This window comes from Staurois parvus, unplaced genomic scaffold (assembly GCF_062004578.1).
Source record: "Staurois parvus isolate SC_StPar_1 unplaced genomic scaffold, SC_StPar_1.0 ptg000175l, whole genome shotgun sequence".
Lineage (NCBI taxonomy): Eukaryota > Metazoa > Chordata > Amphibia > Anura > Ranidae > Staurois > Staurois parvus.
Genome location: NW_028317971.1, coordinates 1,732,856 through 1,752,246, shown reverse-complemented (window position 1 = coordinate 1,752,246; position 19,391 = coordinate 1,732,856). Strand labels below are relative to the sequence as shown.

The following is a 19,391-nucleotide window of genomic DNA, read 5'->3' as shown; positions in this document are numbered from 1 at the left end:
TTCTGTACTTCTGTGACTAATTTCAGCTGATAGCGGGCTACATTCCACTGACGTCACTCAGCCAGTCTAGACTCTTTAATGACTTTAATGTTGGGATCCACCCAGATACCTGGACCAACAGCTGACTCAGCCTCTCAGCGAGCCTCTGAGAGCCTGAATCAGCCGCTCCCACCTGCTGCACAGCCCAGAGCTCCAGTGAGTGCTGAAGGGGCAGAGCAGAGAGCGGAGACTGACAGTCACTGGCTCTCTGCTCACTGAAGACCAAGAACTGAGTGATCAGTAGTCTTTAAACACTCTGTTCCCTGTCTTAAAAATGTTGGGGGACAAATGCAGCATAGGAGTGATGCCACATCCACCTAGGTGAGTATAAATGTTTGTTTTTTTGCTGTTACAAACTTTTCTTTTGTTATAAGATTAAGTGGATCTAACTTGTCCCTACTTTAAAAAAAAAAGGTTAGACTGTAAATATGCTTTATTTTCATTTCTTGTAATGTAGCAAAAAAAAAAAAAAAGAACTAGATACTGATATGACCATTGGTAAATTACTATTTACTTTTAAAATATTGCACTGGGTTCTTTTTTGGTTTCTATTACCCTGCACATAGCATGTGTGTGGGTGTTAATCCCAAGTAAAATAAGACAATGTTCTCTATTTAATTTCTAGTAGTATTTTTGTACTGTACAATATAATTAAAACAGTTATAGTTTTTACCTGTGTATGTGCCTCATGTACCTAAATTGTGTCTAGACTCCTCACTCATCCCAGTCAGTTACCCCATTAACACTTCTAAACTGATTGCTATCTATTCATATTAGCCTTTACTACTCAATTGTGATTAGAAAAAATAGTTACATTTTTAAAATAATTAGATTTTATTGCTCCCTCTTGTAACTCTACATATAAATAGAAAATCATGTAGACTTCCCCTCCGCAACATCTCCAAGATACGACCGTTCCTAACCCCGGAAACCACTAAGCAACGTATTCACTCCCTTGTCATATCACGCCTCGACTACTGTAACTCCCTCCTCATTGGTCTACCTCATCGTAGGCTATCCCTCCTCCAGTCTATCATGAACGCTGCTGCCAGACTCATCCACCTCACTAACCGTTCTGTATCCACCACACCTCTCTGCCAATCCCTTCACTGGCTCCCAGTTGCGCAACGGATAAAATTCAAAACTCTAACAATGACATATAAAGCCATCCACAACACTGCCCCAATTTACATAACCGATCTTATCTCTAAATATCACCCAAACCGCACACTCCGCTCCTCGCAAGACCTCTTACTCTCTAGCTCCCTTATCTCCTCCTCCCATGCTCGTCTCCAAGACTTCTCCAGAGCTTCTCCCATCCTCTGGAACTCCCTACCCCAATCTATCAGACTATCACCTACTTTACTTGCCTTTCGGTGATCACTGAAAACCTTTCTCTTCAGGGAAGCCTATCCCACCCTCTGCTAATTCTGGAATCCTCTACTCTTCCAACCACTGCATATCCCACAGTGACTACCTACTGTACCATTCACCCCTCCCTCCTAGATTGTAAGCTCCAACCAAGGAGCAGGGCCCTCTAAACCCTCTTGTATTGAACTGTATTGTTACTGCATTGTCTCCCACTATAATGTAAAACGCTGAGCAAACCGTTGGCGCTATATAAATCCTATATAATAATAATAATAATAATAAATATGTGTGTTTCAGAAACATATAAAGTCTGGAGTAGGGATCTAAGTAATCCTAAAAGCTTGTATCTTTAATAACTTAAAAGGGAAGTTTGGGGAAAACCCAGCAGTTAAACTCACCTGGGTAGCTGCAGCATCTTTCCAATGCTGCATCTGTCTCCTGCCCCCTCTAAGACCGAGAACTGAGCAATCAAAGACCACTGATCACTCAGTTCTTAGTCTTCAGTGAGCAGAGAGCCAAGCTGTGCAGTGGGTAGGAGCGGCTGGCTTTGGCTCTTAGCAGCATGCTGAGAGGCTGAGCCAGCTGCCAGTTAAACTTCTGGGTGGATCTCCACATTAATGTTGGGATCTTTCCAGAGCTTGGAGTGGCATCAGCCAACAGCTGGATTTAGCCCGCTGTTGTAAACTAAGTGTACTCCTGTGATTCATAGGATTTAGAATTAAGATTTACTAGGTAATATCATCTGATGGTAAAGGAGAGCTCCAGACCGCTGATGCAGTCTCTCTTTTCTGGTCCCTGAGGAGCATGTGGACAGAAAAAATCTGACCAATCAAGGGGTCTAAGGAGTGGCCGATTGGATGACACAGACTTTATGATCATGCATCTGCCACTCCCTCAGATACAGTTTTTTGGAATAACTTAATTTACTCACAACATAGGCTTTTAGTCAATTATAAATTATAGCTGAGCCAGTTAAGAACTTTGACATTCCACTGCTTGCTAAAACTTTTATGATACGCTGTAAAAGCCAATTTCTGTGAGGAGAGCAAAGATGTACCATATATTACCTCAATGCCTGTTAAGCTAATTATGATGTGTCTTATTGGGTTTTTCAGTTTTCTTACATATTTTGTCTAGATTCAGAGATTACATAAAAATCTAAAATATTTTTGCAAAACAATATCACCAACAGAAAGCCTTGTTTAACTTAAAAAATGAATAATATATAAATGAGTTAACTTAAAGTTAAAGTTTATTCTGCACATTTGTTGCTCTCCTTGGTTCATCCACTCTCCCATCCCTATCAACATGCTAATGGATTTAAAAAAACAGAAAACCTTTCTGTGTTCATTACATCATCTCTAGGTCTCTATGCTTCTGTTTGCAAAACAGTATATAGCTCTACATAGCTTCTTGAAAACATCACAGCACCCTACCTAAGTATTCTTGATGCAAGCAATTGAGATACAACTTCTTAACCTAACCTCAAAGTGCCAGAAATGGCTGCAATTTCTATCTACAACTTTCAGTTCAGTTTGTCTTTTAAAGAATCATGTTGTAATAAACAATCCAAAGTAAACAATATGTGGGGCTGTATTTCCATATGTGAGCAAAAGAAAGTTCATCTGAATAAAGGACTTTAATGTGCAGTACCGTGTCCACAAAATACTGTAGTAGTAATAATAACAATAGTGATGACAATATTATAATACTCACGTTTACAATACAGATTTTTTTTAAATAAAATTGGCATTTAATTTATTGAAATCACTAGAAGAATATTATTACATTATTAAGAATAGATGGCACAACAAAGTCAACTACAAATTTGTTCAGAAGGGATATCATAGATGACTTTAAGGCCCTAATATATACAGTGTATACAAAAATCACAATACAAGAAAATGTAAAGTATACACAAGTACACTGAAAAGCATAACTCAGATTCATAGGGGTTTTTTTTATACATCAGGGCTTGTGTCCAGGGTCAGATCTAGCCTATATGATCTGGGGGGTGCAGTAAAAAAAGTCAGGGGCACAGCATGTCAGCACTGTGTGTGTAAGTCACTGACAGTCTGTCACACATTGTCGTGACCTGGGAAACACTAATATGTATTAGATTGACATTAGATTAGGGTAATGAAACAAAACCTTTTAGCAGATGTACTATCAGAGTCCCCCTTTACATCAGAAGTCCTCATCAAAGTCCTTCTTTACATCATGAATTCTCATCAAAGTCCCCCTTCACATCAGGTTTTCACCAGCATGCCCCCTTACATCAGATGTCCCCTTACATCTGCGTCCACATCAGAGCACCCCCTTACATCAGCATCTCCGTCGAAGTGCTCCCTCACATCAGATATCCTCATCAGAGTGCCCCCTTACATCAGGTGTCCCCATCAGAGTGTCCCCTTACATCACTGCATCAGTGTCCCTAATAGAACCCCTCCTTACATCAATTGTCCCCATCATAGTGCCCCCTTATATCAGGTGTCCTGATCGAAATCCCCTTTGCATGGATTGTCCCCATCAGAGTGCCCACTTACTTCAGCTGTCTGCATTAGATTGGCTCATGGATCAGCGAATGCACTCTCAGAGATCTGGGGGAGGGAGAACCCACCCCAGCATCACCCTAGATCTGGTCCTGCTTGAATCTCGAGTGTTAATTCAAACCCATGATACCTCTGTAATTAATTTTCATTAGTGATTTTAAGGACTATTATTGTCCTGTACATTGTTACCCTAAAGCCCTGTATGCACGATGAGAATTTTGGATGAATGATCGCCCTAAGCTCATACCGAAAGTAAAGAGGTTACTAAAGTTTTTGTACAACAATATAAAAATTCGGAAGTGATGTAATGTATTTGTATTGTATTTTCAGACAAAAATGGTACTGGTTAAATGAAATCGTACGATCTGGTGTCGTACAAGAAACATTTTTGTGCTTGTCCCTTCAAATAATTTTGGACGAAAGCTGTGCACTACTAATCAGATCACTTTGAAAGCGGTATTTTTCATACGATTTTCTGATCATGTGTACTAGACTTAAGTCTCCATGGAGACGTTAAATATACATTAGGATACCACCTTCTTATAGTGTTGATGCTTTTTAAGATTACCCCTGTATAGAGTCACATTTATCTAGGGCAAATAATCAAAGAACAGCTTTTTTTAAAAAAAGCAAAATGTAAGATATTGGTCTCCTTTTTTTTAAATCAAATTTTATGTATTGATTTAGTAGCTGTTTCTCTAAAATGAAGGTTGCTATAGAAACCTTTCAAACTAACATGCAATAGGTAATGGAAATAGCTTAGAATAACTTGTTACTACTGAATACTCAGAAATATAGTTAGTTGCATATCAAGGTGATTAACTTCTCAAGTATATAGGCATCAATTCAGATTTTATAATCTAGACCTCTGTTGAATGCCTCTCATTTAGCCACCCCTACATTTAACTGCTATGCACAGAGAAACATATACAGTAATTATATATGTCATGTCACTGGACAAATATAGAATTTTCTAATAATCAAAACAATGATGTTGCCCCATGCATTCTCTGCCCTTTGTCATGTAAACTGTAATGTCATAAGACTAAACAATGGGCATGCTTAGAGGGCAGTCAATGTGCTGGTTATCAGAAGCTTTTCTATGATTTGTGGACCATAAGCACATATCCACTGATAAATGTACCATACTTTTGTAATTGTGATACCTAGGCCATCTTGCATAAATGAAATAAAGTACAATATAAAAAATTAACAATGTAAAAAGGGAAAAATAAAAATAAACTTTTTTTTAAATTTAAGAACTAATGCATAAAAAAGTAAACCTGTGCTTTACTCAATCAGAGAAAACAGCAGGTTCACTTTAATGGTGGTCCCCAGAGCTGCTAATACCTAAAGAAAAATTTCACCTTGAAGGTAAAGTTCTGCTTTATGCTCTCCTCCCCCCTTCCTTTGCTTTTGCCCCTTTTTTTGGGGGGGGGGGAGTGGGTCCTTGGTTTTGACAGGTACCTGCTTCCGCTTCCGGTCAGATCACCCCAGCAATTCCACCAGAAGTTCTCCCTCCTCTGCCTGGAACCTTCTGGGACACGTCATAGGTCCCAGAAGGCTGCAGGACCATTCACAAAGCATAGCACTGCTTACACATGCACAGTGGGAAGCTGGCTATGAAGCAGCACTGAATCACTGCCGGATTCTGAAAGTAAAAATGCCGGTGCATGGGGCCTGAAGACCAGCAAAGAACTGCTCTGGGTGAGGACAGCACTGGATCCTTGGACAGGTGAGTGTCCTTTTATTAAAAGTCAACAGCAACAGTATTTGTAGCTGCTGACTTTTATTTTTTCTCAAACAGACTGACGCTACTCTTTAACTTGCTATCACTGCCTCCCATTCTGTTCAGGTGCCAAGAGCAAAAAGGAGTCATGTGCAAGCTCCAGGTTGCAACTTATACAGGGTTATACAGGGTTGAGGACTCTCTTTGCACCCCCCAGTGACAATAAGTCAGTAGGTCCCTCATACACAGAAATGCCAAAATGAGGCAATGATAGAGCAAAGGAAAGGTATGTGATGCTAAAGAGGCCCTTTTGCTTTGCCCGGTGTATGGACAAAGCACCGGTTTGCTTTAAGGTGTACACCTCCAGTACACATACACTGACAGTACACGTACAAAAAATGTGTTTTAAAAAACTCGAGACATTGGGTGTTACCCTTAGCCCCAAGTTAAGTAGAAAAGCAAGACCTGACAAACTTCCATCTCCCCTAATAAAGGCTGGCCATAAACACCCTTTCCTACCTATGCTACATGACTGCCATTTGTATTTCTCTTCTGTCCCCTTAAGGTTCTTTTCAATCACTGATTTACTGCAACCACTTATAAGTATATATACACTCAAAGTCCTTCCTGTTTAAAGAAAGTACTGCAGAAAAGTTATCCTAATTGCTTATATTAGAGAAGAAATAGCTCTCATTTAGCTCTGGTTACCATCTTATCCCCACAGAAACACACACTGATACAGTGTTGTCCTTTCTTGGCGTGATTCACAGTACGCTGAAACAGACACAGAACGTTTATGGGCATAGTTAATTTTCTTTTTATCATTTTCACGACATAAACCTTGGAGACTTGCAATTATTAATCAGAATTTTCTGGTACTTTCAAACAAAAAGATCAGGGGTTATGCTGAAGTGATAAGGATAGGAGAGTTCTACAGTGATGACTGGTTCAGAGTAATGATGACATCACATATTCAGTTTGCCTCTTCAGATAAATTTCTATTTCTATATGTTAATAAAAATTGGAAGCATTAATGAACATTCATGATTATTTTCCTTATATATTTAGTCTTAGCATTAGCTCAGTGTATAGGTTAAGAGAATTCATTGTCATTAAGGTGTTGGAACTCACTGAGGCGTATTCATAGACCGTAAAAAAATCATAATTTTAAACATCAAACATAAATCTACAATGTGTTTTTACAGTGCAGGCTTTTTTAATTAGCATGCTCTACTAATTTGCATTATCCCTATACCCCTATCATATATTTAGAGATTTATATTTTAAACGTTTCTGCTATGACTGCCTTTTACATGTCGTTTAACACTTAGCTATTCAATGCAGGCCTGCCAAAATGTATGTTAAACTTTGCTCCTGGGTTTAACATACAAAAGTTACCATAGACATCAGATGGTGGTTAGCAGTGTCTCATATAAACCTATAGACATTAGACAACTGCATTGGCAGACCCTGGCAGGACCCCTTAAGGTGAACCTGTGGCAAGGCCTGGACATTCAAGTATTTAAATATGTATAGCAATCAGTAAATGGGTGCTGAAACAAACCCTTGCTGAAATCTTTAGCTGCATGCAATGCAGAGAAATTACTATTAAAAGATAACACCATAAGCATTAGTCATTCAGATCCTCTCTCAGCTTCTCTCTCAGCAGCTCAGCTCACCCTTATCCCAGTCCAGAGCTCTTTTCTGTGCTTAGGTTAGATGTTAGAAGGCTGGAGGACAGCTAATTCACTGTTGGGAAGCGGTAGCCTAGCGGACGTAGGCATGAACTTCAGTGCTTCTACTGTCAACCTTGAGATTGGATTGCTCCATAATGTCTGCAGCTACATAAATCAGTGAGAGCTTGGTTTACACCCTATTTATTTTAGAATGTATATTTAAATGTGCATAGCTTTCCAAAAGTTACACTTTAGGCCAGGGGCATGTTCTTTTTTTGCTGTTATGAATGAAAAATTCCGACATGAAAACTTTTGACTGATAGGTTATTTTTATTTATTGCTGTTATATAGCATCAGCGCTTTACACATATATATTGTACATTCATATCAGTCCCTAACCCTCAAGGAACTTGCAATATAAGATCCCTAACTCACATTCATACATGCACATACTAAGGGCAATTTAGACAGGAGCTAATTAACATACCAGCATGTTTTTGGAGTGTGGGAGGAAACTGGAGTACCCGGAAGAAACCCATGCAGGCATAGGGAGAACATGCAAACTCCAGGCAGATAGTGTCATGGTTAGGATTTGACGCAATGACTCTAGTGCTGCCAGGCAGAAGTGCTAACCACTTAACCACTGTGCTGCCCATATGCCTGACCTTATCGTTTCATGACAACCATAGAACCACATAACTGAGCCTATTTTAGACTCCAGATACCTATAACCAGGACCATAAAAATGCTTCTACTATCATTTGGGGGTCATTAGAATATCACTATTTGACTTCTAATGAGAAATGCATGTTATAGTTAAGGTCATAGTAAAATGGGACAATATGACCTGACTACTGCTATAGGCAACACTCCTGCATTTCTGCATCATGATGTTTCACATAAAGCACAAATAGATTTATGCTCCCTCCTAGATTGTAAGCTCGAAAGAGCAGGGCCCTCAAACCCTTCATGTATTGTTTTGTTACTGTATTGTCTCATGTTCTGTCCCTCACTATAATGTACAGCGCTGAGCAAACCTTTTGGCGCTATATAAATACTGCAGTATAATAATAATAATAATGCTATTTAAATAGTAACCATTACAGCAATTATTTATTCGTTACTACTTTCTGTGTATTTATTTAGTTGTAAAATGACAATTTAAGTTTAATATTAATGCTACAACTTGTTCTTATACAGAACAATGCTATAATGGAGCTTTGGATGACATAGAGTTAAATGTGTTTTAGCGCAATAGTCAATCGTCAGGGCTAGTGGGAGGTGAATTTTTGATTTTCTAAATGCTTTCAGATCTGAGCAGTTTCAGTGCTAGGATATTTTGGTAAATAATGCAGCAATTCGCTTAGAAAGTACTTGCAAGTGATAATGGATTATCAATATGGAAATCTTTTTCCTCCCTTTCGAATAATCACAGATTTGCTGTCCTCTGAGAATTCATTTATGGCAGCAAGAAGTGGCTCTTATTCATCATCTCTTGGAATTACGAGCCATCTCCCCCATACTCATGTAATAGGTATTTTGTCATAATATGCTAACTCACTTCCATAACACACTACACAGCCACGCAGTCAAGTTTTCTCAAGAAAACTTTTTTAATTGCTCTAACAGATGTTCCTACTGTACCTAATACAAGCCAACTTGGAAACTATGCGTGTGTATTCGTACAACTATAGAAGGATGGAGAGAATAGATCAAAGAAATTCAAGTGTTGTGGTTTTAAACCTGAACTACCCATGTTGCACACAGTAGTCATTCAGCTCCCAATATAATTTTCACATGTGCCTCAAGATGTTGAAAGCTAGAATATGGTCACTGTACATAACAGAGAAATGTTTTTATTAACTATATTTCAATTATGTGGTCCATGGAAATGACCTGCAGCGAGAAAGGGGAGGTTATGGTTTCAGTACCTCAATATCTAGTATCAGAAATAGCTAAAAGAGATTAGGTGAAAAAAAACAAAACATTAAACATGTCACAATACAATGGTTGCTCCCTCTCTTCTGATATTATAAACAGTATTAATGCATCTATGAAATAAGACCATACAATTATGGCACATCAATCATTTAAAGTGGAGCTAAACTGCCAGAGGGTGTTCTTGCCAAAAGGTACAGCAGACTTACGTCTGTCTTTTCCCTTTTCCAACACTGACAATTTAATGCTATCCCTAGCTACTCTGTCCATTCCACCATCCTCATTGCAGCTTCTTCTGGATCCACCATCTTAACCCTATAGGAATTGGGTGACAACTGATGGTGTAACTCTTTAGAGATGCTAGGATTGCACTAATCATGCACCACAGGCAGTGTTGACAGATAACAAAATGGCTTGGAATACGGTTTTCTTAGCAGAAGAGACTTAAAATGTTTTACTTTTTTTTATTTTAAAAGTGTTTTAAAAATATTTGTTATTTTTTTAGTTTATTACTGCTTTAAGAGTCCAGTTTAAGGTAAACCTTAAAAACACTGAAAATAAAGATCATAATGAGGATCCTCGGTAGCCTGAATAAGTTTAGGGAAACTTACAAATCTCCAAATTCTCTAGCAAATTACAGGGTGTTCCCATCCTTTGGCATTTTTCATTGTAAGAAGGTTGTAAAACTGGCTGTAGATGGATTTAAATTCAGCCAGTTCAGCAGTGATCAGCTAAATTTTGATCCATATATTGCCATTCTCATTCCAGAGGATTTGATCTAAAGGATGAATGGAACTGTTGGTATATTTTTGGAGTGGAGGAATCCCACTGTCAGAATACAGTACAGCTGGGAGGATACCTTTATCTACCTTGAATGTGTGGATTCATCTGTGTCCAGCTTAAGATTATTCTAGAAATCTTTGTTTGTTTTTCTAATTATTAGTGGGTTCAATTCGACATTTATTTTTGACAGCAGTGATGATAAAATTAAGAATAGGATGGAATTTTTTTTCTCAAATGTTCTGAGAATTTTAATGAAAATTTTCCCAATAATTTTCTATTAATTTTCCTTTGAAATTCTACTAGCATATACTCAGCTTTATCCTTTTAATGAAAAGGGAAGAAAATTTGTTTCAAATTTCATCTTACAAGAAGTGTCCTAAGGTTAACTATCAGATTTGTTTATATCCATGTTTTTAGCTAATTGGTGTCTGAACCTGTAAAAATACAGGTATTAGATAATATGACTTGTATGATCTGGCCCGAGTAAATGAAATTATTTCTGCTGTTTATGGTGTTATTGACATTATCAATAATCTTTCCACCACTATACAAAATTCATTTGAAAGAGATAATAATAATATTATTATTATATGATTTCATCCTCAGGGTACAGCAGGTCTTGATGGACTAAATGGACAGAAAGGATCTAAGGGTGACAGAGGGTTACAAGGACAAAAGGGAGATCCAGTAAGAGTTTATCTATTGCATAAATAGCTATGCATAAGAAGCAGTGATTTGTCTTTTGCGAGGTAAATAACAGTTGTATTTAGTAATTGTATCACTGTAAAATGTTCTGACACACCAAACAACTAGATTGTCTTGATTTACACAAATGTGATAGGCTGCTTGTGAAAAGACACGCCACTATACCTAGGGAACGCTAAACATAAGATTTTTGGTTCACTTCTTCTGTTAATTATCTCTCTAGCTGCTGTTTCTTTAGATCCAATATGTTCTGTCGTATATTGTACTTGCTCACTGCATGTCCTCAGAGGTTTACAGTAAACACTCATGCAAATCAAGAATAATAAAGTACAGTAGTCTGGTTAGGCAAATCTCACTGTTTTTGTTTGTGTTAGAATAATATTAATAATATATATATACACTATATTGCCAAAACTATTGGGACACCCATCCAAATCATTGGATTCAGGTGTTCCAATCACCTACATTGCCACAGGTGTATAAAATCAAGCACCTAGGCATGCAGACTGCTTCTACAAACATTTGTGAAAGAATAGGTCACTCTCAGGAGCTCAGTGAATTCAAGCATGATAGCTTGGTGGGTTGCCACCTGTGCAATAAATCTATCCGTGAAATTTTCTTTGCTAATAAATATTGCACGGTCAACTGTTAGTGGTTTATAACAAAGTTGAAGCAATTAGGAACAATAGCAACTCCGCCATGAAGTGGAAGGCCACATAAAATGAGTGGAACAGTGTCAATGCATGCTGAAGCGCGGGGTGCACAGAAGTCGCCAACTGTCTGCAGAGTCAATAGCTAAAGACCTCCAAACTTCATCTGGCCTTCAGATTAGCACAACAACAGTGTGTAGAGAGCTTCATGGAATGGGTTTCCATGGCTGAGCAGCTGCATCCAAGCCTTACATCACCAAGTGCAATGCAAAGTGTCAGATGAAGTGGTGTACAGCACGCAATCACCGGACTCTAGAACAGTGGAGACGTGTTCTCTGGAGTGACCAATCACGCTTCTCTGTCTGGCAATCTGATGGATGTGTCTGGGTCGGGCAGTTTCCAGGAGAACGGTACTTGCCTGACTGCTTTGCTCCAAGTGTAAAGTTTGGTGGAGGAGGGATTATGGTGTGGGGTTGTTTTTTAGGTGTTGGGCTTGTCCCTTAGTTCCACTGAAGGGAACTCTTAAGGACTCAGCTTACCAAGACATTTTGGACAATTTCATGCTCCCAACTTTGTGGGAACAGTTTTGGGATTGCTCCTTACTGTTCCAACATGACTGTCCACCAGTGCACAAAGCAAAGTCCATAAAGACATGGATAAATGAGTTTGGGGTGGAGGAACTTTACTGGCCTGCTCAGAGTCCTGACCTCAACCAGATAGATCATCTTTGGGTTGAATTAGAGCGGAGACTGTGAGCCAGGGCTTCTCGTCCAACATCAGTGCCTGACCTCACAAATACGCTTCTGGAAGAATGGTCAAACATTCCCATAGACACACTCCTAAACCTTGTGAACAACCTTCCCAGAAGAGTTGAAGCTGTTTTAGCTGCAAAGGGTGGGCCAACTCAATATTGAACTCTACGGACTAAGACTGGGGATGCCATTAAAGTTCATGTGTGTGTGAAGGCAGGTGGACCAATAATTTTGGCAATATAATATATATATATATATATATATATATATATATATATATATATATATATACTTGGCCTCCTGCAAAAATTTGTAAATTTGTAAACATTTGCACTCAAAATATATCCAAATTTCATTACCTAAATACACTGTCAAGGAAATTGATCAATATAGACATTTGGAACTGCCATTTGTGATTTGCTTATTCAAGCTGCATGCTGCAGGACTGTCATCTGGACTCCCTGGATGAATGACTCCCTGGATAAGTTCACAACAGATTGATCAATGTGGATGAAGAAATCTCTACCAGAAAAAAAGAGAAAGTATATGCTGAAGAAACTACCATCTGCTGACCACCCCACGCTCCTAATGCTGGGCATGCACAGAAGGATGATCTTTCATTGGCCAGTCCCTACTCTGACTTGCAGATTTACTGACCTCTTATTTGCTAAAAAAGCATACTCTTGTGGACATATTCAATGAATATTTACTTTGTAGTTTGTTTGCAACCTATTTGCATTGCACAAATACTTTGGCTTTGATGCTTTGGTTCATGGCCGTAGCATAAATTATACCTCTGTCACGACTGGTGAGTAGTACCACTCCCAAAAGTGACTAAATCAAATGAATAAGGCTGCATGACAACTGCCCTGCAACCTTGTGCAATGCAGAGGGTTGCCTCATGGTGGTGATGGTTGTTGATGGGTAAAAACAGGCATTGCGGAGGCAGCGCATCACCTCCCAGTTGCCTGACAACTGCCTTTGGAAAAGCGATCCACAACTTTAAACTAGGCCATACACACATACTACCAGCTATGCACTACTAATAGAAGTTTTTCTTTTTAATATAGGGAGAAAAGGGGGACCCTGGATTACCAGGAGACATTGGTCAGAAAGGAGAAAAGGTATTATCTATGGTTGTTATAAGAATGTCAACTACTTTTTAAATTTCTGTGTAGTGTTAAATAAAAATAATGGCTCTATTCAGTAAAAATGTTGCATAGACTACAATCAATTGGAATTTAGTCAGATTGAAGTATAATTGATGCTGTTTAGTTGCTATGAGTTGCTGCACCTAAGAGCTAGCACTTGGGCCCTATCTACACTTCTTTATTTATAAAAGCACAGGAAATGTATATGTACTGTACCTGTTGATGTGTCTTGATTTGTAAGGTGTGCTAATATAGCACTCACCATTATGCGTTCTGCAGCAAAACACATGAAGATGCATAAAAACATGTCAGTGAATGTCAACAGGCTCATTTAAACAAGTGCTGCCTAACAGCAAATCTTGCAGCAAAAACACTTCTGTAACACTTTTTGATTTAGTTTTACTTGGGTACTGGGGCCTGACTTTTCTGACTGTATCCAATAACATTGCTTCAATGGCCAGCACCTGAATTATCATTTGACATGGAGGTAGCAATCTATGGCCATGATGTCAGGGGAAGTCAGGTTAAATAAAATATATCTAAGTCCGAAAGTGACACGGAAGTAACCTTTTCTGGCTAACTTACACAAAAGAAAGCATACTGTGCTATTTGCTCTAAGGTAAAACTATTAGAAATGCAAAAAAACTATTCAGATATATGTTAGAAGTAAACTTCCTTGCTTGTCCTTGTTGCCACCATTGTGGTGAAGGGAATGTAGTGCAGTTGTGTGTATGTTGTCTTTATTTTTTATGATTATGCTAAAAAATCAACATAAATAAATTATGTTTTATGACGTAAGTATGAAATATTGAATTATTAATACCGTATTTGCCGGCGTATAAGACGACTGGGCGTATAAGACGACCCCCCTACTTTTCCTGCTAAAATGTAGTGTTTGGGCTATACTCGCCGTATAAGACTACCCCTCTTCCAATGCACACCAGTGGGAGGAATAGTGCCCCATCATTGATGTCAGTGGGAGGAATAGTGCCCCATCATTGATGTCAGTGGGAGGAATAGTGCCCCATCATTGATGTCAGTGGGAGGAATAGTGCCCCATCATTGATGTCAGTGGGAGGAATAGTGCCCCATCATTGATGTCAGTGGGAGGAATAGTGCCCCATCATTGGTATCAGTGGGAGGAATAGTGCCCCATCATTGGTATCAGTGGGGGGAATAGGTGCCCCATCATTGGTATCAGTGGCAGGAATGGTGCCCCATCATTGGCATCAGTGGGAGGAATAGTGCCCCATCATTGGTATCAGTGGGAGGAATAGTGCCCCATCATTGGTATCAGTGGGGGGAATAGGTGCCCCATCATTGGTATCAGTGGCAGGAATAGTGCCCCATCATTGGTGTCAGTGGGAGGAATGGTGTCCCATCATTGGTGTCAGTGAGGGGTGGAATAGTGCCCCATCATTGGTGTCAGTGGGGGGAGGAATAGTGCCCCATCGTTGGTGTCAGTGGGGGGGGGAATAGTGCCCCATCGTTGGTGTCAGTGGGGGGGAGGAATAGTGCCCCATCGTTGGTGTCAGTGGGAGGAATAGTGCCCCATCATTGGTATCAGTGGGAGGAATAGTGCCCCATCATTGGTATCAGTGACACCAATGATGGGGCACTATTCCTCCCACTGACACTTGCTGACCCTGTTCTAGTACGGTGCTGCTGCAGCCAGCATATGTGGTTGCAGCAGCACCTCTACACAGAGCACTTACCTGCTGCTCCGGCACTCAATTTTCGCGGGGCCGCTCGGCTCCGCCCCCTCGCCGGTGATTGGCCGCCTGTGTGCCTTTCCTGAGCTACAGTTCTGGCGGCCAATCACCGGTGAGGAGGCGGAGCCGCGCAGCCGCACGAACATCCAGTGGCCGAACTGAAGGAGACGCCGCGCTTCCTGGACCGGATCGTCGTGGGACTGGATCCAGGTAAGAGACGTCAGCCCCTGCAAACCCCTGTACTTAATGCCGCAGCCCCCCCTAACATGTGTACCGGCGTATAAGACGACCCCCGACTTTTGAGAAGATTTTCAAGGGTCAAAAAGTCGTCTTATACGCCGGCAAATACGGTATTTCCTTTTTTTCAGCAAACAAAGCTTCAGAATACTTTTTATATGCTCATAGATTAATTTGTAGCTTCTTGTTTATAGAGCTCAATAGCTTAAGCTAAAATTTACATACAAAACTGAATTGATCCAAAGAGTGAATCATCTCCTCTCCCTCTTCCAATAGACTTATGCAGAGTTTTAATTAGAATAAAAAAAAAACCAAAAATTGGAACAAAATGGACTCAAAAACATTATAGTATACATTTAACGTTATAGTGCTTGTATATATTTAATTTATTATGTTCACAAGTAAGCATTAAAACTATATAAAATGTTTCAATTTCTTTATAGTTAGGCAGGCCACAGATTATGCAATTTTCTTTCCTAAAGTTAGTCTGCACATTGATCTGCTATTCAGAACACACTGCTGAACTGTGAAGAGGATGAACATCAACATTTTCTTTCTGGCTGCTATGGCTCTGTACGAAGTTTCAGTATAGACAAAGAGAGCCATAGAATGAGTTTCTGGTGGATTTTCTTATCACAGACCCAGTGTGATCTGCGAACAACATATCAAGAAAGCAAAACTTCTAAACATATATAAGAAAATAATTAATGCAGAATATCAAAGAAAAGTTAGAAAGTTTCCCTTTAATTTGGATCAAATTCTGGAGTAAGTAGTAAGTCATCATACCCATAAAGTTACTTAATGCCTCTATTAACCAGGATCTTGAGTACCAACATCCTTCAGGGATATAAATAAAAACTACCCTAATTTCAGAAGGAAGCCAGTGTTAGTTGTCCTCTTAAAGTATAACTAAATGCAAAACTTTTTTTTTTAATTTTGGGTAAAGTGCAGAGAGATTAGAACACGTCAGTTTTTATTGCGGTCTGTGCCCCCTGTTATGGAGATTCCAACTCTCTATTTGTCCTCTTTGCCATTATCATTGAAACTGAAAGTAAAAGAAAAATTCCAAATTTTGGGTTATCTCTAGAAAAGTAGTAGAGGAGAAATGTTTCAAGGGACACTAGTTCTGGAGACCTGGGGATTCCCAAGGAATTCCCTTAATTTGCAGGGATTTCCTCTCACTTCCTGTTTAGCTATGGAACAGAAAGTGAAGGGAAATCTCCCCAATAGGACACAGAAGGCAAAAAATAACGTGACAAGGGTTATAGCCCTTCCTTTCTCTATCAAAAATGAAAAAAAAGCTTATAGTTCTACTTTAATATATAATGTAAACATATTTTTAAATATATAGAATAAGTACACCACATGCCAAGATACTTTTACATTTAAGTTGTATTTAGCATATACGCACTCAAGTCCTATCACATCAAGCAAAATACAGCACATATTACACAGTTAAATTCATTGTAATTTAAAAAAAAGAGTACATACATGTACACAGGAAGAGTGAGAACCTAATGTTCATAAATATATACAGGAATTTAGTACCCAGGACAGAAAGGGAGCAGAGGCAGAATCTAATTGAGTTTTGTGTGCAAACTTGCCTTAACCACTTCAATACCGGCACTTTTACCCCCTTCCTGCCCTGGCCAATTTCCAGCTTTCAGTGCTCTCACACTTTGAATGACAATTATTCAGTCATGCAACACTGTACCCAAACTAAATCATTATTATTTTTTTTAAACAGATAGAACTTTATTTTTGTTGTATTTAACCACTTTCTGTCCGTCTCATGTACATAAACGGCTGGACAGGAGCAGTGCAGGAGCGGGTGGCCGTTTATAAATGTCCTCCCGGTTACCTGCCTGTGCGCACTCCCTAGGAGCGCGCGGCACCGCAATCTGGTGCTCGCTGTGTCCGGATTGCTGTACGGGACCTCTGTGTGAGTTTTCGATCATGTGATCACTGATTGGCCAATCAGTAATCACATGATTAGTAGTAAACAAGATGTCACTTCCTAACATCATTGCTTACTACTTGTGAAATCTGTGAATGATCACAGAGGTCACATGGTACAGGCCTATTCACAACAGCCTTGTACCATGTGACAAGCTGTGACCAATCACATCTCTCACAGTATTTCTCAATGGCTGCAAGAATGCAGCCAGAGAGGAGAAATGATTGCTTTTACAGCCTTTATGGGTATAAAAGCAATCAGTATAAAAAAAAGACACTGTACTGCTAGGGTGATGGTATGTTAAAAAAACATAAATAATAATATAAAAAAATAAAATAAAAATATTTTTTTTTTTTTTGAAAAATTATAATTTTTGGTTATAAACTAATTTGGGCTATTTTTTTTACTAAAAAGATAGCTGAATATATTTTGGCCAAGATTTATGAAGAAAGATTATTTATTTGCAAACTTTTATAAGAAAAACACTTTTTTTTCAAAATGTTTGGACTTTTTCATTTATATAGCAAAAAAATAAAAATCATTCACAAAGCGCAGCTCTTCTCGCGCATGCACAGTGGGCACCCGGCTGTCACAGAAGCCGCCACGGGAAGACTGGAGCGCTGGAGCGAGGAACAGGTAAGGTCCTGCAGCAGAGAAGAGCTGAGCGGCCGGCCCGATATTCTGACATGGTGGCTGCAGAAATACCGGACCGGCCGCTTTATATTCGCTCCATAAGACGCACTGACATTTTCCCCCCTTTTTTTGGGGGAAAAAAGTGCGTCTTATGGAGCGAAAAATACGGTATTTGTTTATTTATTGATTTGGTTTAGGATTGCACTATTATTTGTGGTTATTTGGTTTATCACATTTATTATTATATATAAATAAGCTATTTATACATGGAAAGTGTGATCACTGCAAGAGCATACAATATGTTGCTTTGTCGTAATTGAAATGTTTTTTTTTTTTTTAATTCAATGTAGTAAAGGATTAGTTCGGGATGTGCTGTATAAATAATCATTAATATATTTGAAGTTGTTACAATTGTAATGAGATAGAAATATATGCATTAATATGTAGAAAGCAGAACATAGTTATAATAGTTATAGCTTTCCTTACAGGCCTCTTGTGTGCCTCCCTATGATTTAGTCTGACTTCTGAGCCACACCCTAACTAATTATTGCCCCACTTTCCGTTGAGAGCATTTTATTGGTTGTTAGAGTGGTTGTAAAGGCTCATGCTTTTTTTTTTTCACCTTCGTGCATTCTATGTTGTTCGTGCTATCCTTCTGTGTGCAGCAGCCTCCCCCTAATACTTACCTGAGCCCCACCATGAACCCGCAATGTGCACGAGAGTCTCGGCTGTCCGGGGACTCACTTTCCTGATTGGCTGATACAACAATATGTTGGGGTTTTTTTGTAAAGATGATGCCTTCAATATCACTTTAAGGTCATTTTTGTTTGACAGCATGCAGGAATGTCAATAGAACGTAGGCCAGATTTAAAGAAGATCTATCATTAATTTTTACAGTTCTGTCTCATAAGGGACCAAGTACATGTAGTACCATGTACCATGTTTCTAAGTGCATTCTAACCTTACTTATGAGTACCAACCTGCCCCCTGCTGTGCTGTTGTACTTTGCACCATGGGGGGACAGAACTGTAAAATATAGATTCTAATGATAGATCTTCTTTACGCTCCTACTGAGGAAATTTAACTAAATTAAAAACCACCTCTGAATGTGCTCCTGCAACCAGTTTCCTATCAAGATACATATAAGTTCATCAATATGGGGTACTGTATCGAATACCTTCGTGAAATCTAATTACACTATATCATCAAGCCTTTCTGTATCCAAATTAAAGCTTAGATTATCATAGATTGGTAAAAGTTTGGTCTGGCAAGAAGGGTTCTTCATAAATCCATGTTGGTTACTACTAATGATACTATTTTCATCAGCAAAGACTTGGATATGGATCTATCTTGGCCCTTTTTTTTATTTAATCTTTATTTAGGGTAAAGAAACAGTACAGAGAAAATCAAATAGACATGTTTCAATCAATATGAGCAGAGAGGATAATAGCCAATGAGACAAGCTCAAGTCTTCCAGTGCCACTGGCATTCAAGCTTAAAAGATAC

At 39.0% G+C, this 19,391-nt stretch overlaps 1 protein-coding gene across 1 annotated transcript in view; it reads left to right on the top strand.

Annotated features, from left to right (window-relative positions):
• The window catches only part of LOC149462377 (uncharacterized), a 459,390-nt gene that overhangs the window by 352,054 nt on the left and 87,945 nt on the right, over window positions 1-19,391 (top strand). The window contains exons 88-89 of the mRNA XM_089676871.1: window positions 10,695-10,775; window positions 13,266-13,319. Coding sequence (XP_089532997.1) covers window positions 10,695-10,775; window positions 13,266-13,319 — 135 coding nt within the window. The remainder of the gene's footprint in view (window positions 1-10,694; window positions 10,776-13,265; window positions 13,320-19,391) is intronic.